Source organism: Galendromus occidentalis, unplaced genomic scaffold (assembly GCF_000255335.2).
Source record: "Galendromus occidentalis unplaced genomic scaffold, Mocc_1.1 scf7180000076944, whole genome shotgun sequence".
NCBI classification, from domain to species: Eukaryota; Metazoa; Arthropoda; class Arachnida; order Mesostigmata; family Phytoseiidae; genus Galendromus; species Galendromus occidentalis.
This window is the reverse complement of record NW_003804933.1, coordinates 257,607-284,258: the sequence shown is the minus strand read 5'-3', so window position 1 is coordinate 284,258 and position 26,652 is coordinate 257,607. Positions and strand designations below refer to the sequence as shown.

Sequence of the window (26,652 nt, the reverse complement as noted above, 5' to 3'; positions counted from 1 at the left end):
CGTTCATCTGGTATGGTGATCTAGACGGGGGTGGCCGAGCTGTCCAGCTTGGCGCCACCCTCTCGGTGCTTCCTCGCCCGAACCTCTGTGTCTAAATCCACATCAGGCCGGAATAGCAGTTTGCATCTCTGTAAGGAGAAGGAAAAAATAGGCATACAGCGAATCACAGAGCGGAAAACACTCGAGAGGGAGGAAACGTTCATTATCCCGACCTTCCCCGCCCCCTCCCTCCCCGACCCGGGGTGCGGCCGAGTCCTCATTCCCGATTCCAGACAAATCTATCCATTGCTTTCTCCGTATCTCGCTCTCGTGCACTTTCTCGCAAGCTGACTACTCAGCCGGAGGAACAAGCCGAAAAATTACACGTTGCCAGGTGGTGGTGGCGGCGCGGCGGCGGCCGTGCTCCTAGTGCGGTACCCCTTTGCCGAGTAACGATATTATCATGCCCCCCAGGGCTGGACCCCCATTAACTCCATCTGCGCTAAAAATGTGACGCACGGAAGCGGAAAGGCCGAAATGGTCAAACTCCGCGAAATGAAAGCATCAAAGCTCGCTCTTCTCTCGTAGCTGCACAGCCCGTTTCGCTGTTTTGGCTGCGCGGGTGAATTTGGCGGCGGCTGCTGCTGAGAACGGGACGCAGAATGCCGCACGAAATTAACCGCAGGACAGGGTGTCGGTGCGGGAAAACGAGGACGATGAAGAGCAGGACAAAAACTGTTGCGTGCACTTACCGTCCTAAAATCTCCGGGTGTGACGTAGAAGAGATATATCGCGTAACCGGGAATGCAAAGCATCGATGATAAGGCGAGGAACCATCCAAACATCTGACCCCACCAGGGGTATTCGTAGTCGATGTACTTCAGCGGACGATATTGAACCAAACTGAAGATGAACACTCCCTGCAAAAGCGTGGGCGTTGCAACGGGTGCGTATCTTCATGCGGGAATCCGAGAGTCCGTCGGCTCGATTCCAGAAATGTCTATCGCGGATTTGCCAAGTAGAACGATTCGAAATCAAGTTTGAGCGGGTGTTGAGGATCACTCACCATACAGATTGCAGGGGTGAGCGCTACCCAGCAGATTTTCCACCAAATGCATGGCCGGTAGCCGATCATATCGGTTAGATGGTCGTAGTAGCGGTCAACGCCGTAGCTCCAAGAAATGGACACCACTTCGAAGAAAATTAGGAACAAGAGAGCAAAGCCCGAGGCGGCGTAATACTCGAACAGTTGGAACACGTACATTCCGCCTTGAGTGACGAAACTGATTCCAATAATGTACGACGCCATGCATATGCCGAAGATGAAAAGCTCTTTTCGTGGTCGTAAAGCTCTCGGATATTCGTCGACGACAGCCGTGATGAATCCTTCCAGGGTGCAGAACTGAGAATCGAGACCGAGCATCACGATCATCAAGAAGAACAGAACTGCCCACAACGGTGAAACCGGAAGCTGCAGCACGGCTGACGGGTAGGCCAAGAAGGCCAAACCCGGTCCTGAGGTGGCGACATCTTGGATCTCTTTGCCCTGAAAAGAAGAGAGCAGTCGTTCCGAGTATTTTCCTCCTCTGGAACTCATGACGCTGCGGGCTCCGGGAGTCCTCGGATCGCGGGGACTATGATGATGATGACGACAATAAATTGAAAGGGAGGATCTCTGCGGCGGTCGCCCTCCTCTTCTCCCTTGCGAAGCATATCCGTCATCGCTAGATTGGTCTCTGCTCAGAATGACGTGCTCCATGCGTCTGCGAGCAGACGAGGGGGGGAATATTCCATTGCGCGTCGCCTCATACCAACCTCTGTTGCTCAAGAGATGAGCTCACGGCATATGAGGCTTGCAGGCTACCATCACCTACGTTCAGTCTGCTCGCGTATAAAAATCCAATAGCCTTCAGCCCCGTGGACGATAACGACTTGCGCGGCCCGCGGAACGGGATGACAACTAGGCTTACCGACGGTCGGGAACCCGTGCGGAGGCCGATCGCCACAAAAGCTGAAGGAAGGCCCGACAGACACCGCATCAGAGCGGTGTCGACGACGACGGTGTGAACACGAGGTGGGATATGACCGTCCAATTAAGGCTCGTGCCATGGACCGATTCCAGACTTCCTTTTCCAAATGGCACCACTTTCCGGCACGGACGCGAGGGAGCCCATTCGCGCGAGAGTCCAACAAGTGCTCGCTAGCCGAGCCGCTCGGCCGCAAGACGTACGTGCTCCTCTGGAGTTGCCGTCTTCGAACCTACCACCGCAACGATACCGAGCTCCGACGCTCTATGTCGGCATTTCCCGGATTTTTCATCTCCGACCACAGGCTCGGAACACCCGGTCAGACCGGAGCTTGCGGGATGCCCGCAGTCCCGCAGGTTCTGAACAAGGAGCCCCCGCAGTATGCTCACCTGTGAGTGGGCCATGAATCCGATAACAGAAAAGATCACGAAGCCAGCGAACATGGAAGTGCCCGAGTTGATGCAAGACACAATCAGGGCGTCTTTGTAGACGTTATTGTGGTACTTGTTGTAGGAACCCAGGGCGATGAGGGAGCCCAATCCGAGTCCATAGGAGAAAAAGATTTGTGTCGCTGCGTCAATCCAGACCTGGAAATATTCAATGCCGTCCTTGATTAGGATACGTACTAGTTCCTGGTATCAGAAGACGTTTTCGACTGAGCTCGACAATGAAATGCTGAAAAGAGTGGATCATTCGGATAGTTGCCGTCACAAACCTGTGAATCGCCGAGCTTGTCGAGGTCGGGTGTGACATAGAACTTGATCCCGAGCATTGCTCCGGGAAGCGTGACGCCTCGTATGAGAAGAACAAACAACAAGAAATACGGGAACAATGCTGTGAAGTAAACAACTTTGCCGGTCCATTTGACGCCTTTCCAGATACAGAAATAGCACAGTATCCAAGCGATCAGGAGTGTCGCGGCCAGGGGCCATCGCACGTCTCCTGGTTCGTGGAGACCCTTCGTGATTTGGAGAACGGAGTTCCTGAAATTCATTAGGAAACCTTGAATGGAACGCCATTTTCCCCTCTAGTTCCCCATGGGACCCTCTTCCCCCAGAATGGGTTCTAAGTCGCTCCTCTTTGGAGGCGCTCTCTCTATTTCCTCTCACTGGAACGCGGAGGAAGGTCTGCGCGCCCGGTGGGAATTCCTGTCGCTGCGATCTTTCGTGTTCGTGGCGTTTCACGATCGATCCCACAGAATTTCGAAAAGCGAAAGTCGAAAATTTGTTCTCTGGCGAGCTTCCCAGAATCGCTGCCCCAAAAGAAAAAAAACGCTACTGAGCGTCATGGGCTTGGGCGTGAGCATCGATTTCGAGAGTGAGGGCACTTTACTCTGATCGAAGGAGCATATCCTGTGATGATCTTTGTCTGTGGAACAGATAAGTCTACTCGGATTGTCTGAATCATCAGTTCATTGGTCGTAGGCCCGCGGCCTTGTACGATACGTGGGCCTCTGGTTGTAGCTGTGGCGTAATTGACGTATCCGCTCCGCACTCGTCTGCGAGCGCGCTCCATCCATTCTGCCCGGGCCAGTCAGTGAGAGCGCCCGCCATTCACTCAGCTTGGCAGCAAGCTAGCCAGCCAGCCAGTCAGTCAGTCGGCTTGATTGGGGTATTTACAGCTCATTGACACCCAAGGCCGATGACGCCTCACGTTGGCGTCGCCGGACGGAAAACTTCCCCTCCCAATTTCTGAATTCCATCCAATCTACACATTAGCTCTCCTCTGTTTCTAATGATCTCACTTCTGGAAATTCTCCGAGTGATCGCGCGCTTCCCGGGCACTGGCGGCCAGACCGTGCACGCAATCGAGTTCGAAGAATCCACCTCGCGGCGGCCTGCTTCCGAGATAGGTCGGACGCCCGGGTCGAAAGCCTGCGAATGAGGCGTCGACGCCAGATTCGGGTCCCCGTAAACGTGAGGAGCACGCTGCAAAATCCGCTTCTCCACCGCTCTTCTCGCGAGCGTTAACTGTCGAGCGTTTCTTCCCGGCAGCGGAGCGCCTCTGGATAGGAGCAGTCATTTGCACGTCAAACTCCGAAAAGAGCGCGTGGTCGCGATTCGCATACACGGCACCGCTAAACGTGCCGCCTTTTCCCCCGATTCCCGATTCGCCAAAGCGAGCTTCCGTCTCGATTCGGATCGAAAATAAAGATTTCCCCGGACTCAGAATAGCTGACTCGGCACCCGTGCCATCGCCGGTTTGTTCCGCGCAGGTTTCCTTCATACGCTCAATTCACAATGAAAAAGCACAATCGTATCAGTATCCGCTCTGCCGCCTGCGAGCCCCCTTCGCATCGCGGATATAATGAGATTCCAGATGCGTACCATCGAAAGGAGGTGGAGGCAGCAATCATTTCCTCAAGATATGTTTTCCATGGGAATCAAATGCTGCTCTCCCACATACGGTAACTTTGGAAATAGTAAGACGACGTGAATACTCACTCCCAGTACTCTTTCACAGGGCTCCGGACGACGTTGGCTGGAAGACAGTGATAAGTGCAGTTCTGCGGTTCGTACTCCGATCGGCAGTTAGCCGTGTTCCACGGATTGTCGCAGGTACGCCACGGAAGGTCGGGCGCTAGCGAGACGTAGATGTAATACAGAGCCCACGACAAAACAACGATGTAGTACGTGTTGAGCCAGAACGACATGACAGCCGCTGCATAGCCGACGCCTGTAACAATTCGGACGATGTTTCAACTATGGAAGACCCTGCCAATATGGAGGGACTCTAGCCTGACTCCGCGGAAGCGAATTTCTTCCGCGGTATGAGTGAGCTGAGCTTAGGCTGCGGAGAGTTTCACCCGTGCATCGAAGGAGTAGGAATGGAGAAATCGAAATCATCGATACGAAGGGAGACGGCCTGATCGAGAGCCTTATTTCAGTCACACATACAGCGGATCTGTGGGTACACACCTTTGAAGATTGGGCAGATCTTCCATACGCCCAAACCTCCGATGTTGAGGAACTGGCCTAGAGATGTCTCAAGGAAGAATGTCGGTATCCCTCCGAAAAATAGCGTCAGTAGATAAGGCACCAGGAACGCACCTGAAAATCGAGTGAATAATGTTGAAGGAATCAATGGAAGATATCGCTAGCTAGTTCCGATGGGTGAATTCGCTTCGCCGCGGGAGATTCTTCAGCAGTGGGTTACGACTCTCGAGTAGATCGTGACACTAGCTCGCGATTCAAATCTCGGGTGAGTTTTTCAATCAGACGACTCAGCCCGACTTCCGCTCTCGAGGCTGAAAGACGTCGCGATTTTTCCCTCCCGGGAGATGCCGAGAACGTTTTCCATCGAAAGTTGTAAACCGCCGCTCGGGGGGTGTGACGTGGCTCCCGCCTCCGTTTTGTTCCCTTTTCGCGATGTCACGCTGAAAGCATCCGGAAGATATGCAAAAAATGTGCAACGGCCATGATCCGCGTGTGTCTCGTAAGGAAAAAGTAGCAACTGCCGGATAGCTCTTCTGCGTTGTAAGTTTCCCGTGAAGAATAATTCTCCCTTCTATGACCGCAAATAACGCACCGCAAGCCGTTGCCGCAGGTGGCTTGTGGTGGAGCGACGGGGGAAAGAGCCATGATTTTCCTCCAAAGCGTGAGGAAGCGGTTGGAGTTTTTTTTCCATCAAACCAGCCAGACCCCGAATGGGATTGGGGCGGCATACCGAGGCTTTGCCGTTTCTTCTCCTTCAGAACAGCTTGCACGGTGTGCTTGGGTGTCACAGTCCATGGCATGAAGAAGAGAATCTAGCACCGTTCGCGATGTCTGGCCTCGCGCCCCGGTATGGAATGATCGATGACGGAAGATCAGAGCTGATGGAAACTGAAGAGCCCAATCGGTTGCATCTCCTCGAATTGAAGAAGAAAACGGAGCCGGCAGAGCGTACGAAACTTCCGTGCCATGGGGCTGCAGAACGTCTCCTGTTTCTTCGTCGTTCGAAACTCTTTAATTCTCTCCATTCGCATGTGAGGAGTTCCTGGAGACACGTCGCTCGCCTATGGGGCCTAGCTCGGGCGAGCCTGATGTTTCGGGCGATCCCTATAAGCATTCGTCATGCTCATCGGCGGAATTTGATCGCGCCACGATGTGTACGAATACGATGTACAGAGTCGGGAGTCATGTGGTATCTTCCTCCAGTAAGTGATACGATAGGAGATTCGCCATCGAGAGATTGCCATTTCCAGATCACGGACTCGGTGATTCCCTCAGACCCGCTCATCAGTGCGCTACTGCAGCCCCTGGATTCCACTACCAGCCTTATGCTGAAAATGGTGCATTTTCGGGTTCCGATCATGAGAAGAGACTCGATAGTGCCGCGAGGGGAGAGAACGAGCCCGTCCCTGCGATCGAGAGACGGACGATTCTCCTGTATCCATGCTTGTGTCACTCGGTTAGAATTATTTTGAAAAACGTTTCCACTTCGGGAATTCGAGCCGGCACCCTATCCCTGAGGTCGAAGGGAAAATCCTGCCCGACCGAAGAAGAGTGCCGCGGCGGAGAATTATACCATCCGAGAGCGCGGCTTCAGGCATTCGAGTATTCATACAGCTGCCAGCTTAGCAGAGATATTCGAAACTGCGGCCGGGAGGAGCGCGTATTGGATTGGTCGAAATTGGGGGCAATCACGACGAATTTTTAAAATTGAAAGTGAGAGACACAACTCTCGATTTGAAATTTAAATTCATTCCCGTTATACCGCCCGTGTCTCGGAAGTCCTCGGGGATCCCTCAATCGGAAACTCCTGCTGCCACAGCTTTCTTTTTCGAGAGCGTGCCGTCGCGGAAACTCAGCGGAGACGAAAATTACAGAGAGGAAGTAGTTCTGGACTCAGTCTGGCCTGGGTCTAGCCTAACCAGCAAAGAGAGCCAAGGGTTTCTGTGGACTGGAACCCATGGATTGTCTCTCGCTGTCTTGTCAATTGAGCGTGTTCGTCAGAGCCGTTCCGGTCTCGTTTCGACAGAGACAGTTCAACGAATCAGTGTATGTTTCACGCATCAACAATACTAGAGGCCCAGTCGAGGCGGCGGGGCGAAACTTGTCTCTGTGAAAAGCCCGATTGGCGCACGACGAGAATTCACGGATGAATGCACAACTTGATCATTTCGAGTTCGGTAGACTCCGGCCGTAACGTCCGACGACCGCTCCAGCGTGGTTTTTCAGCGGGTAAATATTCCCTGGGTTCCTGTTCGAGCTCCATCTTCTCTGGGATCTTATTCCGGACAGACTTCACCGTTCTATTTCGCTGATGACGTTCGAGAACGGGAAAAAATCTGCGTTCCATCGCATCGCTCGGAATGGTCTACGCCTAGTTCCTTCCAAGAAAACCCGTGAGGCCGATGCCGGAGAGCGATGCGGTCAACGCAATATTATTTCGTTCTGATGCACCATGGCGTCATATCTGAGCGCAGCGTTTTTCTCTACGGTCAAGAGTCGCACAAAAATTGACTTGTACTGCGGTCGCATGCTCGCCGACATGACCGAGTCAGCTCCTGACGAACATGCTTACTTTACAGAAGCTACAGGTAGCGGAATTCGAGTTTGATCCTTGAAAAATATTCTCGGCGGTCGCAGTAAACGCAGGTAGGAATATGGGGAGCGATGAGAAGATGTCTGGCTCTGCATCTGACCGCTGAGCTGAATTTATGCTGGCGAACATGTGTTCACCACACCGTGTAAACGGGGGAGGCATACGACCGGCAGCAGAAACCTAGAAAATTCCTCGGATCTCAGGCGACTGTTCCGAGCATCGTTCTGCGCATATCGGCTCTTGCATCTCCAGAAAGATAAGAGAGTCTTCTAGAGCTCTAATCCATAGCTCATGGTGTGATCATCACGGAAGGGTACCTCGATGTCGAGAGCGTGTCCGGACAAGAGCCTCAATAGTGACAGCTCAAACTGGCGGCGCGACGGTTCGGTGACCCCTCGTGAAGGAAATCCATAGTACGCGAGGAGCACGCCATGATTCGAATCGCGGAATCTCTTCCCGGGCCGATCGACGGAGTTTTTTTTCTGACGCGCGACGGGCAGCTCGCGCGAAAGATGCGAAATTTACTTTTCGGATTTTCGAAGGCGAAATCTCAGAGCAAGGCGCGACGGGATGCGAGCACCGATTGTTTTCCTCCGAAGGAGACAAGACTCCACGCGAGGCAGAGTTCACGGTTACAGTTCATGCTCGTCGCAGATGGGCGAATGGCGGAACGATGGTCTGGAGAGAGACGGTTGGAAGACGAGCGGACAGGACATATGAGTGCATGACTTAATGCAGGTCGGGCTAAGACATCATTACACATGGCTGGCTGGGAAGGCTGTCGCCGCGGATCGCATTTGCAAGCTCACATCACTCGCCGGGAGCCCATTAATTTTTCTCTGGGTAAAAAGAGCCAGCGAAAAAGACGGAATGAGAGGTTAGTCGCTCCCGGCTCGTTGGAGCTGACGATTACCAGTTTATACGACGACGACGGCCGTGGTGAAGGTTGGGGCAGCGACGAGCTCGACGTCGCCGTTGACGGTAGCCTTCCGAACGACTGAGAGCCCGAACTCATTCAAACTACGTCAATAAGGCCTACCGGGTCGCAACAACAGCTGCCGAAACAGCAGCTGGCCCGTGCGGAGGGCAACAATCGCCTCTGCGTCTCTCGGGGCAGCTTAATGAGTCCCCCCGCGCTTCTGCTATCTTCACGGAAAACGAATACGGGACGTTACCGTGAGCAGAAAACTTTCAGCGGCAGATGCAGCTCTCAACTTCAACGCATACCATCAACGCTCATTCTCCCCTCGCCACCGGATATCAACGACTCCACCAACGAGACAAACCTTCGAGGAACGCTCAGTCAATATCCGGAACGCGCGCTCCCACACATGGCTTGCAAACATGACAAGGTCAATCCAATCCGTTGACTTATATGATACTCTAGATATCAGCTGTTCCTTGTTCAGAGAATGCCCCATGGAGTAGTTCATAACTCCCGGCGCCTGGAGGCGACAGATGGACCTAAGTGACTTCACGGTTCCCTTCGACGGTGCGACCCTGAGTCGAGCCATCGAGGTGATACGTGGCGGAGGAGGAGAGAGATATTCCGTGGCTCGAAGCCAGCTCCTTGGGACTCAGGGTTTCCGCGAGGGAACCGATGTTTCCGACTTCCGACCAGGTACGATGCGAACTGACTGGAGCGGATTCCAGAAATGAGCAATTATTATTATCGGGAGCGATTCTAGCTGGTCTCAACTGCGGTCTCGTTTTACTTCGGTTGCAAAATGTTTATTTATCCCGTGGGTCACCGTACTGGACGCGTCAGGTGGGGCTCGTCGTGTGTGTCGAGGGCTTGTCCATTCCTCGGTCCGTACGCTCTCGCCGGACTCCGCAATCTTCCACAACACTGTAATTGACCCCCTCTTGACTTGAGCGCATGCTCCGGAGCCGCTTATTGGCCAGCGACATCTCTTTTTCCCCCCAGAACAGGCTCTCGTTCCCTTCGTGTCCGTATCCCGTTGCTAACGGCGTCTCGTTTGCGGAGGCCAGGGATGCCGAGCGGTATATAAACTCAAGGTTCATGAGCCGGCAGCGGCGAGCATGGCAAGGCCGCAGCTAAGGAAATCCGCGAGGCTGTATTTGAGTAATGATCCTCAGATCCCCTCTGAATATATCGGGCGGAATTTCGACACGGGATCTGGGGAATCAGCCTGGAATCTGCCGCGTCGATGTCGAGCGATCCGGGTGGAGTCTCTTGAGCGGAGACGGAAACTTCCAGAAAGTACTCGACTGTCTCAACCATCTCGGGTCCACGGGCGGATCGATATCCGACCAGAGAGCTGGGCATAGGGACCGTCCATAAGGAGAGGGTGGGCACCCGTGAGTTGAAGGGAATCCGCATCATCCCGACAGGAGCTGCGGAAAAATGTTCCGCTAAACCATCTAGGACCTAGGGAGATGTGGGGCTGGGCAGGATAGTCAGCAAGAGCTGTCGTAGTCGGACGACCCCCGCGGCTGAAGTTGCGGCGGCAAACGGAAGATGAATCTTAGGCGGAACGATTGTCGCTTGGTGGAGTAAACTGAAATGAGGCGTTGGTCCTCCAAGGGCAAGAGAATGGCTGACTCGGAGGCTGGCTCGCTGTCAGCTTGCTCTCTTGCCAATGGGGTTCCCGGCCGGGAGCTCAACACTTCGCTGCAAGACCCGCGAAGGAAGCTCCAGGCAGAGCTGAGCCGAGTCCCGGCTCGCCAGCTTGCCGCTATCCCCGCAGCAAGCGACGAACGAGCATGCGAGCTAACCAGTCAGTTAGCCGGCAACAAGCGAGCCCACAGGGGCTCGGTCGAAAGATTCACAAACTGCTCTTTTGCGAAGACCCCACCGAGGACTGATGGCATGTGCCGGACAGCCTCCTCTATGTACCTACTTCTTCTTCCCGTCCGGACGTAGCAGAGAAACCTCAGCGAGACCCCGGATCCTTGCAAGCACTAAAATTGCTCTCGCAACCAGCACCTTGAGTTCTCAATCTTTGGGATTGAGATTTTAGCGTCCAAGATTATTCTCGAATGCCCGCCACGATTGACCGACCGCCAACGATGAAATTTTCCCCGATTCGGACTGCGTAAACTTCATCAAGGCGGAAATTTTGACGATTCGGACGCCACAGACTGGTTCTTGATCCGGAGCATGGTTCCAGGGAGGAGTACAGGCACCTGAGCATATCGCGGCTCGGACCTCCACTCCCATCCGGGGATTGAACCCACTCCCATCCTCACGGTGGCTCTGATTGAACCTTGACGAAAGTCCCATTGGAAAGCCAGCTCCCGCCCGAGCAGCGTCTCCCCGCTCGAGAGGTGCTCGACGGGGAGTGTCGAACGCGCGAACGTTTCCTACCAATCGACGGTGACGCTGCCGCTACGGGGCCCTTCACTCTAGGGCGAAGTATAGCGGCTCTTATTTCATTGTCCCCTCTTTAATCTTGATTATTTCTCATTATGGAGTGTGTCCATTTGTTTGGCCGGCTGTATGAGACCGCCTGATCTTCGATCCCGCGGAATTGATCACGAGAAAAGTGCATGAGCAGCGTCAGTTGGCTGGCGAACGAGCTAAACTCTGCGAATTCCTCTGCCACTTGTTGCTACAGCTTGTAAAAGAAAAGCAGAAGAAGAGAGATTGTTCCCCGTCCCCACCGCACTGCCCGACTCGATCCATTCCTACGCGAGAGAGCGAGATCCGTACGCTGATAAGGCTATTTCAGTGAACCTTTCGCTCGATCGATGGCGAGAGATTCGTTCGTTGTTCAGTTGCAAAGTCGCTCAACCGATCAGACATTTCAGAAGAGTTGAAATGCCGAGTGGGGGTACGGAGGGATCGTCGAGCTTTGGATATGCCCGAAACCGCATCAAGAACTCCGACGAACAGTAGGAGTAGAACACAAGACTTGGAGCAGATTTACGACCGTCAGGGCTCTCGGCCCACCGCAGAAAAGAAGAGGGACTCGAGACGCGGGTCTTGGCAGCTAGGAGCGCTCAGAGGGGCGGGATCGAGCATTTCCCACATCTACTCGGGACGAACTGAGTCCCGGAGCCCTCCAGCTTCGACGGGTGGACTCCCGACTGCAATCGACCGATCAGTGTCGAATGGTCGATCTTCCATCGTGAATCTTAGAGACGCGGAGCCCGAGCCTCCGCGAAATTTCCGCTAACCGATTAGTGGTGGGTTTATAATCCTTTCCTCCATCGAATGCTTCATCCGCCCATCCTCGCCCGTTGAAGTCCTCATTTGTGGTCTCTCGGCATCCGTCAATCGGGAGCGATACTTCAAGTACCCGTATCCGCGAAGGCAACGGAATGGGTGCTTCCCTGAATCGCATAGAACAGCTCGTGCATCTGTCCCCGGTGTTTCTTTCTGCCGTCATTGGGGCACATCGGCCGTTTATCTTAACGTCAGACCTTGCATAGACCGTACGAAACCGCTTGTGTCACGAGCTCGGTAAGGAATCGAGCCTCGGCTCCGAGTCTATGTCTATTCCTTTGTTCTCATCCACCGAATTTCGCGAGCAAGGATGAGAGCAATTCCCGAAAAACTAAGGTTTTCCGGAGCGGGCGGGGAACATGGATCAACCGGCGAAAAAGTATACATCAAGTCCAGAGGATCTGTTCCAGACTCCTTTACAGCACCGCGTCGACAAGCGGAAAGAGAAGCCTAGGGCTGCGCGCAAAAATCCTAGATTCATGAATGTTGCGTGCTCAAGGGATATATCAGGTGAGTTTTTTTGCATTCCCTCGATCACTAGCCACGAAGAGAGCTAAGAGGGAATCTGCGATCCTTAGTTCCCAAATGTTCCGGGTAAATTCCGTAAGACTGAATAAACGTGGGACGTCGATCAATACGTGCTCGCTATCGCGAGCCGAAGGTGCTGCAGAAGAATTCCGCTCTCAAGCGTGACCATTATCCACCGGAGAATAATATATTGATCGTGTTTTCGACAGGTTTCTCGTGATTTCAGCTCTTCTCGCGCAGGAACCTCCCCTCTCTCAGCCGGGCGGGAAAAAGAAAATTCGTTGGAGGCCTCCTTCAGAGCTTCGGTATAATTTTTCCCAGGAGCCGCGGTTCAGAGAAGCGAACCCCCAGTGCTAAAAACCCGGGATGAGCCCCGGCTACAAGACCTGCCTTCCGACGCAATGGCACAAAATAGACTGCCCGCACAGATGGCTCTGGGCTGCCTGCATGGAACGCTGGATGGCTGGACGCAGTTCCCACATTCGCGATAAGCAACAAGCTGCAGCATGTATCTGTTGAAGCATGTAGCACATTTCGCCCAGTTTCTCACCACAGCAGGAGTTGGTGACAATCACGGCCGAATATGTTCTCGGTAAGTATCAATTACCGTGGCGGAAGACCGCAGGCTGGGAGGGGGAGACATTATTCTTGTCCTTGCGGTCGGAGTTGAGTGCCTCGGAGGCCGAGGTGATCTCGCGGACCAGAAGGGAAAGAGGGGCCGCAGGCGGAGATGTCCCTTCATCAAGGGAATGACTCCGTGGCTGCATAGTCGGTCAGGTGGAGGTGGCTGTATTCGATACGAATGAGCGAGCGTGAGAGAAAACGCGCAGCCGGGCCCCAGAGGAAAGAGCCAATCAGCTGTCGATTAAGTGATTAGGAGGCTATTTCTTCCCGGCCATTGATCCGCCGCTCTCATTGGCGGCTCGCCTCGCTGATCGTAGGGACGCTCCGTCACCTCGGATTCGAAATCGCTTCGCGCAGAAACTATTCCTGTGTTTTTCTCTCTGCGCATCCCCCGCAACCGATGATGAATGTTGAGAACTTTCATCAATGAGCGCTGCCGTAGATTCGGAGCTCCAGCGGACGGGGCAGCGAGTGCAGATGACGTCCATCAGTGCTCCTGAGAGGGAGCTATCGACAAGGGATGTCACGCAACGCGGACGACAGCTCCCACAATTAAAAGGGGTAGCTCGACCACAATGCGACCCACCAAAGAGCGATCATGGGACTCATCTGAATATTCCACCCCTTTCAGCCAGGTTCTCCTGCTTCAGAATGGATTGCCCCGGTATCCTTCCAAACGACTCGATAATGAGACCGAATTCAACTTTCCAGGCGAGCTACCGCAAGCTGAGCTCTCGAGTCCAGAGACAGATCGCTCGGCATTGGAACGCGAAGACCTGAGGGAAGCCACAGTGAGGCTCGCGCCGCCGGGGGCCACGGCATGGTAGATCAAGGGCGGCGGGAGGGAATTTCCTCCACATCCGGCAAATAGCATATCAAATGAACGAGGAGCCTCTGATAGACCGAGTGCTTGAGTGCCGAGGACTAGGGGCATATGAAGGAGAATGCGATAAAATTCTGTTGGGAATAGGCCACGGGGATTAATTCCTCGGCAACGCTTCAGTTCGGTGGAGCCTGAATCCGCGCTGATGGAATAGCCAGTCCGTAAGAGGTTTTGAAAAACCAGTCGCACCGCCGTATACATCGACAGAGGGCTTATGATCCTTCGAGTGAGAAAATTCTGCGTCCACCGAGGAGTCTGGAAGAGGATCCAATTTGCGCCAGCCTGTCGTGTCTTCTGCACACCGCCACCACAGGAACGGCAGCGATAGCAGCACGCTCGGATCCGGTTTGAAAGAAAACGAGCTCAAACGAAGCTCTCCCCAGTCGTTAGCGTCGGTTTCGGGCGTGGGAGCGACACTGGGTCGGAGGAACCGTCATGCGCTGACCCTTATTCAATTTCATGAGAGAACAAATCCTATTTTCGCATGCAGAGCTTCCGAGAATTTCCGAGGTCGTTGACGACATCTCATCATAAATCATTGCCCATGCCCGAGATTCGATGAAGACTCACGGTCACCGGGGCTCAACTGTCAGCAGACAACTATTCGCGCAGAACATCAGAAGGTGCGTGAATCTGAGACACAGAGACTCATGGAAAAGTTCTCAAAGCGAAGAGCATAACGCTTCGAGACTGGGAAGTGCTCCGAAGAGAATCGGGAAAGTCCGACTGTGTTTGGGGCATTTTAGGGCATTTTAGGGGCGTTAAGCATTTTATAGACTAGACTCTCTTTCTCGGTCGTTTCTAGGTGCTGGGAGGATATCAGCTATGGATCCATCCCCCCCTCCCCCGTGAGAAATTCCGAGCAGAGTGCACGCTGATACCGAAGTTCTGGCGTTTGAGGGCAAATAGCTGCTTGATTCGAGAGGTCTCCCCTTTTTCGACCGTACGACGTCCTCATTTGACGGAGGGCGCAACTGATATAGCAATACTCCTCCGCGTGGTAGAAAGTGGAGAGTCTTCCGATGTAGCGACAGATCGTTGTCGTTTAACTCAGTTCTGAGTACGTACTATTTTATCGACGCAGGTACTCTTCCGGGAACGACGATCTCGAGAACGGGACTGTTCGCCGTTCTGCCTTATGTTGTATCCCCCAGCATTGACAGTCTTTGAACCGTGAGGGTTCCGGGCTAGCTGCTCCGGGGCGATATCCCTGCTTGATGTGAAAAGTGCCGTGAGAACGTCCTGCCAGTTTCCCCCCCCCTTACCCACCCAGCCCCCAGAGCCTCGACAAGGCTCGCGGTCCAAAAGCGAGTGCTTGATTTGCGTACTTCAGCAAACGTAATATTTCCGGCCGAGAGGTATAGCTCTCGCCCTCCTCGTCCCTCCCCGGCTCGCTCATCGGAACAAGCCTCGACTACCAAAGCGAAGTTGAGCCGACAGAAACCTGAGCCGTTCCGAATTCTCAGCCGTTCGGATCCCGACAATTTTTTCGAAGACTTAATAGGATCGGGGGATCTTGACGCTCTTGACTGACTGACTGACTCACTCAGTCCCCCAACTTGAGAGATGCGTAATTACTTCGAACGATGCCTTCAGTCGCTCCAGCCTCAAAAGGCACCTCCAACGGCTGCAACAACAAGATTCCAAAGTGCTGTGTTTGCAGCTGTCACCATCGGAAGCCACAACAAGCTCAACAGGACTCTCTGTGCGAAGTACCCATGCTCCATATTCCACAGCTGTGCTTCTGCTATGTAGAAGAGTGAATCTATGGGTTTTGTCGCTTCATTCTCTCGTCTGCTCGTTCCTCTGTCCGTCTCTCTGCTGGCCTGCTTGTTCGGCTGTTTGTTGGCGGCTCTTTCCGTTGGTTGGTCGGTCGGTCGTTCGCTCGCTCGGTCGGACGTTCACTTGCTCGGCCTGTCCGTATGTCTGGTCGAAGCGGACAATGGTGCCTCCATTCCGCCCAGGCAGAATGTCACACACTATGATAATCAGCGTGAGCCGCCACCGGAAGCCACAGAGACCCACAGGAAGCGGAGTTTCCATAGTCTTTGATGGGCTCTGTCATTTGAGCTCGACTTCGAAGAAATCGCCTCCCTCGTAAGAGCCTGACGCTGCTGATTCGGGAGACGGGCTCCCTGAGAATTATTACGTCCCATTGAGCGGTCTCTCCACTCGATTATGCGGATCACGCAGGCCCCCAATAATGATTCGGAATCTTCACTAATCACCGTCTCAGAAAGAAATAATTCATTAGCGGAGGAGAGAAGGGCATCTGAATCTGCAACGGATCTGAATCCCACTCCCCCACCTGTGGCCACGTATGTGATCGGAGTCACGGAAGGAAGCGGCGACGGTACTGAATTGGACGCCCCAGAAGCCCGGGAGACTCGTCGAGGGAAAATCGGGATAACCCAGTAGTAGGTACCTTACCCCAGAAACAGCATCACAAGACCGTAGGTGATGATGAGCTTTGAACGCTGCTCCCGAGGGCAATGACGAACTCTGTGCATTTTTCTCGAGGAGCGTTCCGCGCTGCTCCTCGTATCGTGTGGCCCATTTAGCTAGTGAACCTCCGGGAAGTCCGTTTAGGAGCGTTTCGGACCCGGAGTTCTGCAGCGGAGGTGCAGACGTGAGCAGAATGTTTCCATTCTTCGTACTGACAAACGATTTCCACATTGTGTCTACGGAGTTTGCTTTTGTTTTCAAAGAGCGGCAAGAGGGCCGACTGCCCCACAAGCAGCTGGCCCTACGGGTCTGCGGAATACTGGCGTGGTCCGGCGCGGATGGAGCCGGAAGGCAACTTGCATCTGCCGCAGAGTTGGTCAGCCACGACGGGCTCCTAACGATTCGAGAGGTGCAGCTCGAGCTCGCTCGGCCGTTCAAAGTTGCGCGGTATCGCACATCGCCAGCTTCCAAGTTTGCGTTCAGCCGCTGGATGTCGGAGAGCACCTCTCTCCTTCTTCGCTCGGCTCGTTGCTTGGATTGGGCTCCCAACCGAGAGACGGACAAGCTGTGTCAGAGAGGTCTCTCGAGCTGCCCGAAGAAAAATTCGCTCTACCGAAAGCCCCTCGGCCGAAGCACGATTTAATAATGGTAACGTTCCGCTAAGGTCAGCGAAGGATTCAGGCTGGGAGGTACGGAATTCAGCTGCCGAGCCTCGTTCGAGCTAAGGTCCCAAAGCGTCGACGGAAAACCGCCTCTCGCAGTCCTCCAGCTCCCCGAGCTCCTCTAGCATACGGTGGTTTCTGGTGACTCCGGGAGAAGGGGACCAGAAATCCATCAGCAACTAAATCCACCAGTCTTGATGGCGCCAATAGTGATGACGTCATATCCATTTGAGCCGCCAACCCCGAATTCCAATCGCTGAGTGCATGAAAATTATATCCCTCGAGTCGAGCATTCGAACTCTCGATTCTGTACGTACAGGTGCAGGTGAGAGACTCTGCTAGCGCTCCGCCGTAGATGCGCGAGAGTCTGAGCCTCGTTGGCTCGGAGAGTTGTGTTCTCGTTCAACGAAAATCCCTCGGCTCGACGAGGCAATCAAGGTGACTGACTGACTGAGCGAGTGACAGGCGATCCGACGAAGTTCTAACGAGGGATCGTGTGCGCCCCACTGGAGCTTAAGAACCTCCTGCACTTTTCTTACTTGTCCTTCGACGGGATAAAGCGAAGCAACAAGCCTGAGGAGCATTTTTCTCGCTTATCGCGCCTCAAATCTACAGGATATCCTTCCCTGTAGTATCCAACGCCCCGCTCTGAGGAAAAGGGAAGGAGACGCGCGGGGAAATCGATGGACGAGGCTGGAAGCTCAACAACTCGAAAAACGGACTTACCTCCTCCATTTTTGTAGCAGAGATAGGGAAACCTCCAGACGTTGCCGAGGCCGATGGCGTAGCCCACGCACGACATGAGGAAGTCGAGTTTGTTGACCCATTGTCCTCGTTCGGGTATGTCGGAGTTGTCCTCTTCGGTACCTCCACCTCCTGGACGGAGCGCTGCCAACTCGTGGCTGCTCCCGCCTTGACTGTTGGACTTGTCGACCGGCATTTCTAGCTTTCGGGAGCTAGTTCGGCTAGCTCGTACACACGGCTACCGCACGCTTCTCAACGAGCACCCAACCTCAACTCAGACAACCAGAGTTTAAAATCAACACATTGCAACAGTGAATTTCAACAACGTATTTGCAACGCCCTACGCGTCCACGGCTCCGCGTCGCCACCTCATAACAACCTGCGATAGATTTGAGAAAACGTTAGGGGCCTTCAACGTACGACTTCAGCCCGTGCTCGGAAGCGGGTTCAGAGATTTTTGGCATTCCAGAACAGAGGGTTCTCATTCGGGTTTCTCACATCCAATCAGCTTTCGAGCACAGAACAGATAGACGAGCATCGGACTTATGGAGGGAGCGTCATCCTTAAGCTTTCGATCTTCACTCATCTTCAAATCATGCACTTATCCCACGAGCTCGAATTTGGGAACGCGGCGCGGGCGAGGAATCTCAGAGGGAGTTCCCGAGAGAGAAGAAGATTATCAGCGGTTTGGCACTTCATGCGAGAACTACACGCGATCCGGAACTTCGCGGAGCTCATCTCGCGCTGAAGAAGTACACCCACACACACACACGAGCTGCCAGCAGAACGGACGGTCGATCCACTAAGAATCCATTTTACGAACTACACTACGATGAACAGGCATCCAAGATTCAATCCAACAAGTTAAAATCTAGTTTCGTACGGTATCGAAGAACGAGAAGAAGACGATGGACGAGCGGGTGGGCGGACGGGCGATCACGAACCAACGGGTCGACGTACAGACAGACACAGTCAGTCGAACCGAAATACCGAAGAACTGACTGAGAGACGTATCCAGAAGTCAGAAGCAGAAGTCAGACGACGCAGAAGAAGTGAAGCCGATTCGAAAGCTAACCAACTCACGGAGTGGTGGGAAGACGCGAAGCGACGAGTGCGTGTTCGAAGTTGGCTTATGGTACAGCAACAAGTTCTATTCTCTTCCCGTTGAATGGGACGCATGGCCCGGGAGACGATGTTTTGAGGGACCAGCAACTGAGGGAGGGCTGCTTAGGAGAGTGGAAGGGAGTCCGTCCCTTCAGGCTCCGCTGGAATAGCGAACGCAGCGCCCTTCCCAGCTGCCAGCAATCTAGCAACTCGACCAGCAACCAATCCAGCCATCCGAGCAAGCCACCATACAACTGGTCTTACAGCTTTACAACCAGCGAGTTCGAATCATCGATAACGGGACCAGCAACAGCACAACCATCGCTGAGCATCACAAGCGTCTTCGTCGGACACGCCGCCGGATCGATTCATCCTATTATCTTCAGAACGTCTTCCGACTCGATCGACTTCTGCACCGGGCCCGCGGGGAAGTCTCGACAGACCTCAAAATATCCGAAACTCTAACAATCAGACGTTCCGCAGTACGCGCATGGCTTTTCAGCGACAGAGCGAGCCTTCGTCGGAAGAAGCAGATATCATCCGTCCAGGGACCCCGAGATCTTCATTGTCTGGTTCGCGCGGGCACATCGGCGGGACGAACTCTTCCGGAACAGAATGAGTTTTCAGGAACGGGAGGCGATCGGGCCGAAAAACCGAGAGAGCTACTACTCATACTACGTAGTCTTCAGATAATGGCGGTGACATTCCTCATGATCGTTCGTGCCCGGAGCAGAAAACTGCGATAATGAGCCGTATCCGATTCCCGAAGACTCGGCTTCAGCCTCCCATAGAATGTCCAAGGGACCGGGGAGCCGACCCAGGGCTGTTGCGCTGGAGCCCGGCACGACCAAGTTGATTCCGCAGGCTCATTTCGCTCCAATAAAAGTTGATACTTCGCGGCCTCTGCCATATCGAAGAAAGTTTCGCCTCGATCAGAGTCCTAACTCGGAACACTACCTCCGCCCGCTCCGACGTCGATCGGCTCGCTTCCCTGCGTCCTTCTCCGGCACGGCCGCCGGCACCGCCACCACCACTGCCTCCTCCGCTATCAATCAATGGATTCTCACTCAGAAACGTCACCCTGGTGACTCGTACCGAAAATGATCCTTATTCCTCACGCTATTGATGGCGAGTCGCTATCAGAGACGCTTTTGTGCCGTCGTCATAGGCGCGGGAGGGAATCTCCACTGACCACTGGAGACTCACAACGTAATAGAACGACATCGTTGCCGGCAGACTCGCACGTTCGAGCTCGCGAAAGACCGATGATAGGAACCCGTTGTCTGAGCGAGAGGAGCTCGGGATTCCGATCGCACGAATTCGACATGGTGATTGTTAGAAACAAATTCGCGGAATTTTCGGGAGCAAAGAGGTTTTGAAGAAGCCGAAATAAACCGGGCGCCCTCAGAAGTCTCGAGTAGAAGAAACTCCGAGAATGGTCCCGCCAACGGGTCCCAGTTATCATCCGTGACAATGGACCGTTGCCTCGTTCATATCGTCGGGGCTTTGTTCCTCTTTGAGTCTGACTTATTTTGCCTCTCCGTTGTACATCCGGACTCGCCCATGCATCTTTCCGGTTCTCTGTTCTCGGTCAAGGGTGAAGTTTGGAGTACAACAGTAGGCGTGAAACCGCGGGCGAACGTCATTTCTGGTATGACTCGAGCGCTCAATCGTTACGACTCTGTTATACGGCGAGGCGAGCGGGCTGTCACTTAACTGGGAATGTAATGCTCGTCTGTTTACTCCGGGCGTCTATCGTTCGAAACAGGTCACTCACTGGGTGCCGGCTGTCGGTACGGCATCGGTCGCCATACAGCGAACAGTCTCCGGAAAATGAACGAATTGCCACAATATAACCTGAGAACAGACGCTTCCAGCATGGAGCCGAACGAGAGGGACGCGCTCCGGAATAAATTTCAACGAGCTCCGCGAATTCCGCTTTCTCATTCACGAGGCGATCTTTGACAGGGCGATCTCATCAACTCATCGGGAGGAAGGAGCGTAGCAAACAGGGACGGAAAAAGAACTCTCCAAACGCTCCGTGCTTATTTCGAGAGTGCAATGCCACCGTCCGGATCTTCCCGAGCTCTATTGCGTGGACTCTCGTCCTCAACCTGAGACCCGCACAGCAAAAAACGCCACCGGGTCGAGGACAGATCCACTGCGATAATATTTTCACCTAATCATCCCGTGTAATCTGAATAATAAGCCGGCAGGAAGTCTCAAGTCGTCGAGACCCGTCACACCAGACGCCGGAGAGCTCGGACAAAACGGGAAATCGCTCACAAATATGTGTGGACTGAGATAATTTGAGGCTCGTCGAGTGCATTGTTCGCGGGGAGAGGCGCCCTTCGGTAGTACGTGTTATGTGTATTAAAGTCCTTATCTCGGTGGGACATGCAGCTCGTTAATATTTGTACCGACCAACAGACGTTCAAGAGCCGCGAACGGAGCATGGAATTTCATGCGGCTCCACTGCAGATCAACAGAGCCAAAGACCAGAATAGATTTGTGAGAGGAGTCCGCTGCTCATTTGGTCAGCACAAGATACAACCCCTGCTCATCGACAGCGACCCTGAGCGGTGTGGCTTTCCGATGGCCGGCTCCTCATCGACCGATGGTAGCGTTCACTCGATGAACTCTCTCTTCCAGCTGGCCTCGGATTTTTCCGGGAACGCAGCCAGCCGCTCCTCGTCTTTATTCGTCGAACGAGAGTCGAGAACTTATTAGAGAGCAGACTAGATTCGCCCGGAAAAAGCGGCGGGTAATCTGATGTCATCAATTCTCGGAGGACCAGGGGTGTGAAAGAGGCAAGGGGGAGGGGGAAGTGGCAACGGTCAGGATTTATCTCCAGACAGCAATTCATCGAGTGAAATGAATATGTGAGCCGTAGTGTCGGGAAAGGATCCGTTTCATCAATCGGCCGTTCTCTGCGATACTTACAGAGTATCGGATTCGACGTCGTGCGTCGCGGAGTCGTTTGCGGCAAGGGATCGCTGACATGGTGTCGATACTGTGAGAGGAAGACGCAATCGGAATTCTCTGGGAGGGGTTCTCACCGAGTCTTCGACTGCGGTTTGAGCCCCTGATTCGAGTCAATGAACTGAGTCCTGACCCTAGATTCCTGGGGAATCTGTTGCTCGTCGGCAAATTCCCCAGAGTGGAAAACCTTTTTTTTAAAGTATACCGAAATAGCGGATAGAGACGAAATTAATATCCGGGCATGCTTGTTGAAGCCGTGGAAGATCTCGATGCAGCTTACATCGAGGGTCAGGAAGTTACGCCTCATCGTGAGAGCCCCCTCGTATGCGGCACGCAACGCGTTGGTCGAGGAGAATACGGCCAGCTTCTCGGAAAGTGACCTTTGGCCTTGTCGCACCGCTTCTCGCCACTGAGCTCATTCAAAGGAATTCAAAGGCTTCGTGGGAGAATCATCGGGCGCCTCGAGAAGAGCCCATCAAATGCCTTGCGGGAGACACGTTCGAGAAACGGCCCCATGGAACGCCCGTTTAAGAGTTGTGTTGAGCGCATTGTGGGGGTAAAGGCTTTGTCGGGGGCTCCGCCGCGTCGAGGAATTTCCAAATTGTTTCAAAACTCCGACGACGACGACCATGAACTCCGCGGCGTCCGAAGGAGTCAGAGGTGAGCGGAGAAGCTGCTCGGAGGCCGGGTGGGCATCCTTTATCTGCGGTCATCGTTTTCCGATGGCGATTCGTTGTTGCGCACAAGCAAGAGCGAGAGACACGCTGGCTTTTTCTGCGCCCTCCGAATTTACTTCCAAAGTTCATCTCGGAGTTTCGAACTTTCGCAAAGTCGTCACTGTGACCATGCGGAATCGGACACGCACTTGCTCCCTCGCTGTTCCGCCGGCAACTTTTCTCCTTGTTGCTCGCGAGTAATTCCTGCGATTCACACTGAGAAAATCGGAGCCGAGTCCCGATTCTGACGCGTTCGGTTCCGATCGACGTCCAGGACAAAAATTTCGGAGTTTCTTTTCATTTTTCTCGGACTCCGCGCGTACAGGTTATCGGTCAGCTCCTCTCCCTGGGGTCGGCATCGAGCCGACACGAAATCGATGGTGATCCACACCAGTTGCCGTCACCGACCGCCTCATTGAGGACGGGTGAGGAACGATTTTTCTGCAGTGGACTTGCGAGGCCGCTCTTCTCTCTAGAATCACATCACAAGCCGAACGAAACGGAGGACCTCCATCCCACCCCGGCATCCGGGGCAAGCGGAACAGAGAGAGAGAGGGGAGATGGACGACAAACAAAACAGCTGTTCCTGGCGTTTTCCATGTCGCGTCAAGAAACACGGTGGCTGAACCAGTGGTCGTAGAAACGAAGTCAGAAGGGTTTGGCTGCTCTTTTCTTCCGCAAGCTTGGGCAGGTTTCCAGGGAAACGAGAGGAAAGCTCCGCCAACGGAATGGTAGTCCAAAGAATGGATCAGATCCTCCTCCTTTCTGTCGTAAGCAGTACTGCGTCTCCGAAACGGTGTTCTCGTTTGAGCAAACCGCCTCTAGCATATGGAAGGTGCTCGCTGGTTTGCGGGATCGATTGAGGGGAGAAAGCTGGAAACCGTTCCCTCGGGCTTCTAGGGAAAGTGGGAGCTCTCGTTCCCCTCTTGCAGCTCTGGGGAAGTCTCGCGCGAACGGCAAGGGTATGCGTGTCGCAATGGTGTAAATTAAAGTCGGTGAAGAATAACTTCCGCTGAGAATCAGCTACATCACGCAGCTCATGAGCGGCGCCCTATAATCAGGAGGAACTCACAATGAGGCAGCGAAATTCCTCTTGCGGCACATTCCACAATTTTATTATCCGAGCCGACTCAATCATTTCCCTCGTCCGCAGCATACCGCTCTTGCTCGGTTGAATCGAGAGCTCCGTGTCAAGCAGCGGCGAGCCCGCAGCTCGCGTCCTTGAATAGGGTCTCCATGCTTTTCAATAGAACACTACAGGTGTGTTTATAGGTGCTTGGTATCGAGGAGTCACAACGGATGGTCTAGCGAGAGCAAGAACGATCCATAAGGAATACATTGGTCGTCCATCAGAATCCCATCATATCATCGAGATGATGGACTCGCTACGATCGGCTAGATGAATGAGAGCGTGAGTGACAGCTAATCGGAAAGCCGTTAGAACACGGAAACTCAGTTTTTCGCTGTGGTCGGAGCTGGCGAGGGGGACTGTGCCATCCCAATTAGCGTCCACGAACGTTACCCAGCCAAGCAGCGAACTGTTCAGGGAAGCTCGCAGAGAGTCACCGAGAGCAAGTCGTATCAACGGAGCGCGCGGGGTGTATCCCGCGCCACGAGACTTCTATTGGTCGCGTCGCTGGCTCCGTACCGCGTTCAGGGATATTGATTGGCCATAACCGTTTCCAGCGGTGCTCCACGGCGGCTCACAGAGTCGGTTCCTTTCGATCGAATCGTCGTCGGGTGAACCTGCCCGTCGCTACGCATAGTTCGAACGCACTCCTGATTGATACGAGGCTTTTTCCACGCAAGCGGCTCGAAGACAAATGAACAGATTCACCGAGAGAAGGCGCAGAGACTCATCGACCGACCGACCGCCCGACCGACCGACTGATTGTGACTGATACTCGGACTCGAAGCGTAATGACCTTCTTCCCTCCGGTGCGCCGTGTTGATAATTTCAATTGATCGACACGTACGCAACGTGTCGGATATCGATAAGGCTCGTTCCCCACGTATTTATCCTCCTATCATCGGAGCTTATCGAGCTGCTCGCCAGCCAGCAGTGCATGATGTTGAGGAGGAGTCCGGTGCCCTGAGGCACGCAGTCGAACGATTCTCCGTCTCCTAAGGTGGGCGAGCCACAGGCTCTGCCTGACCATATTATGTGCAGATACATTCTTCCAGGTGGATGCCCGGTGATTTCCGGTCCCTGACGCCGATACCCATGATCGCCATTCAGAGTCTCTGTCTAGCACGGATGCTAAACTCGACCCGAGTGCGAACACGGTTGAAGCCGTTGACGGGGAGGAAGATGATCCGAGAGCTCGATCTTTAGAAAGATCGGCAGGGTTTAGAGTCCTATCCTAGATTAGAGTCCTCATGTCGATTGATCTGGACGGAAATACTGGCTCGTGTCCGACTGACTGAGACTTCCTTTCTGACCAGAATCGGCCAGACCCGCCTCGCTGGAAGCGCAGAGTGCGCCGAGGAGCTCCTGACTCTCAGCACGCTCGACTCCGTCAGTTCGGTCAATGTCCCCATTCAACGGCTTCTCCTTTCTCATCTCATCCATGACTACGGTCATCTGGCCAAGCTCGAGTGCGGCTCCTTTCAGATGAGGCTTGATCGCAGACAAATCGCACCTTCCCGCTGTAGGCGAAGTCGGTCGCTCGAGTCGGCATCCAATCCAACGGTCAAATCGATGCGTAGCGCAGCTGCCCCGAGATCGCGGATCGAGTGCTCGCGTTACGTTTCGGTGGCACGCTCGAATTCCGGTCGACGCTGCGGGAGAGGGCAGGCGAGGAATTTCTTGCCGCTTGATCAGGCCGGATGTTTCCGGGCATCAATATGAATTCAATCCACGATTCCCTATCCTGCTGTTTCCGAGTTTCGAGGGGATCCTCTCCCAGAGAAAGTTGGTCATGGATGACCTCCCCCAGATGGTCGCATTGCTCGGAATGCTCTTCGATTGGGTGTAGGGAGTAGGTACCATTTCCACCTTCGTCCAGCGCAGGCCGATCGGTGAGCGGGTAACGTGGAAGCTCGAGGGTCTCTGGGTAGGGTGTGGTTTTGGGGGGAGCTCCACGGCGAAGCTTCGGCCTTGGCTCGGAGAACTGATGCTCGAATAAGTCTATCGATGTTCCCATGCTCAGAATCGTCGATGAAGAGCAATGAGAAAATGGGCCTTGCTTCGCAAAGACTCAGAAGAGCCCTTCCGTCTTGGAAAGTCTTGAAGGTCCTAACTGAAGGCGGACCATCAGTAACCTTGCCGATGAATTCGAGAAAGACAGAGATATTCATGGTTTTCCTATGATCGGTCGATGAGGCGGCGGAGAATCCAGTGAAATCTGGCGTCTGGAGAGCAACGGCTCAGGTCCGAAGTAGGCAGCCACGGAAGTCGCGTCCCCGAATTCCGTGGCCTCGTTGGACAGCGACATCTCGATCGGACTCTCCTAGGAGACATCTCGCTTGTCAGTGTGAGCAAAACTTTCTATGAATCACGATCCGCTCTATGATTAGGAAAGAGCAGACTTATGGACGGCGGCGTGGTCAGCGTCCGCGTTGAGGTGAAGCGTGAAATGAACCTCAGCGTTCGCCACGGGACAGAATTACAGGTGCCGGGGTTGGATCCTCTGTACTGCGGAGTCCCTCATTCCCCCTGCGGAGAAATTCTACCGGGAAAAACACGTTTCCCGTTTCCTATACAAGTCTTCGAACGTACTCACTGATTCCGACGCGACCCTGTGGTGCACCGGCACCGCCGGCGAGTCACCTGTCGAAATTCTCTCTCGAGAAGGGGGGCCATTTAGAATGGAGGGGGGAAAGGTGGGGACCGAGTGGCTTCGAATCAGAAATGCGGTGCCCGAAAGGACACACCCCTGCTAAGCTTACAACATCCTGATGTGGTGGACCCTTGCGGCCCCATCGAAGGCGGTGGCGTCAGATTCGTGCTTGAAACGACTTCGGCCCACCCGTCAAGATTTGTGAAGCCCCTCTTCCGTTTCTAGCGAAAGAAGATCGTAAGTGACGAGAACTCTTAGTAATTACGTATCCAGAATACCTTTCCTGACTGATCATCCTATTTTTTAACTGCCGGCCCACGCGGTTATGGCTCAACCCAATTACTGATGTCCTCATTAAAATATGGTGTCGTTCCGAAGTGCCTTCTCACGGTCCCCAGCAACTAGAGTTTTTCACCTAAATCGCTCGAAATGCCCAACCCCTCTGTGAGTACGCG

General features: G+C 53.9%; 1 protein-coding gene across 1 annotated transcript; it reads right to left on the bottom strand.

Annotated features, from left to right (window-relative positions):
* Nucleotides 1-20: 20 nt before the first annotated feature.
* Gat (sodium- and chloride-dependent GABA transporter) lies at nt 21-17,809 on the bottom strand. The gene is made up of 8 exons (XM_029110650.1): nt 17,596-17,809; nt 4,925-5,056; nt 4,451-4,682; nt 2,722-2,989; nt 2,396-2,614; nt 1,046-1,525; nt 732-899; nt 21-128 (listed from the first exon to the last, which is right to left on the bottom strand). Exons 1-8 carry the CDS (start codon nt 17,807-17,809, stop codon nt 21-23), a joined length of 1,821 nt encoding a protein of 606 aa, XP_028966483.1.
* Between the last annotated feature and the right edge of the window lie 8,843 nt (nt 17,810-26,652).

What these genes read in the sequence shown, in the direction of transcription:
- Gat (XM_029110650.1), bottom strand. Translation starts at nt 17,809, where the DNA reads ATGCCGGTCGACAAGTCCAACAGTCAAGGCGGGAGCAGCCACGAGTTG. An exon ending in GATCTGCCCAATCTTCAAAG is followed by an intron (nt 4,683 to 4,924) that starts GTGTGTACCCAC and finishes GAATTGTTACAG; the next exon opens with GCGTCGGCTATGCAGCGGCT. An exon ending in TCACCCCTGCAATCTGTATG is followed by an intron (nt 900 to 1,045) that starts GTGAGTGATCCT and finishes ACGCTTTTGCAG; the next exon opens with GGAGTGTTCATCTTCAGTTT.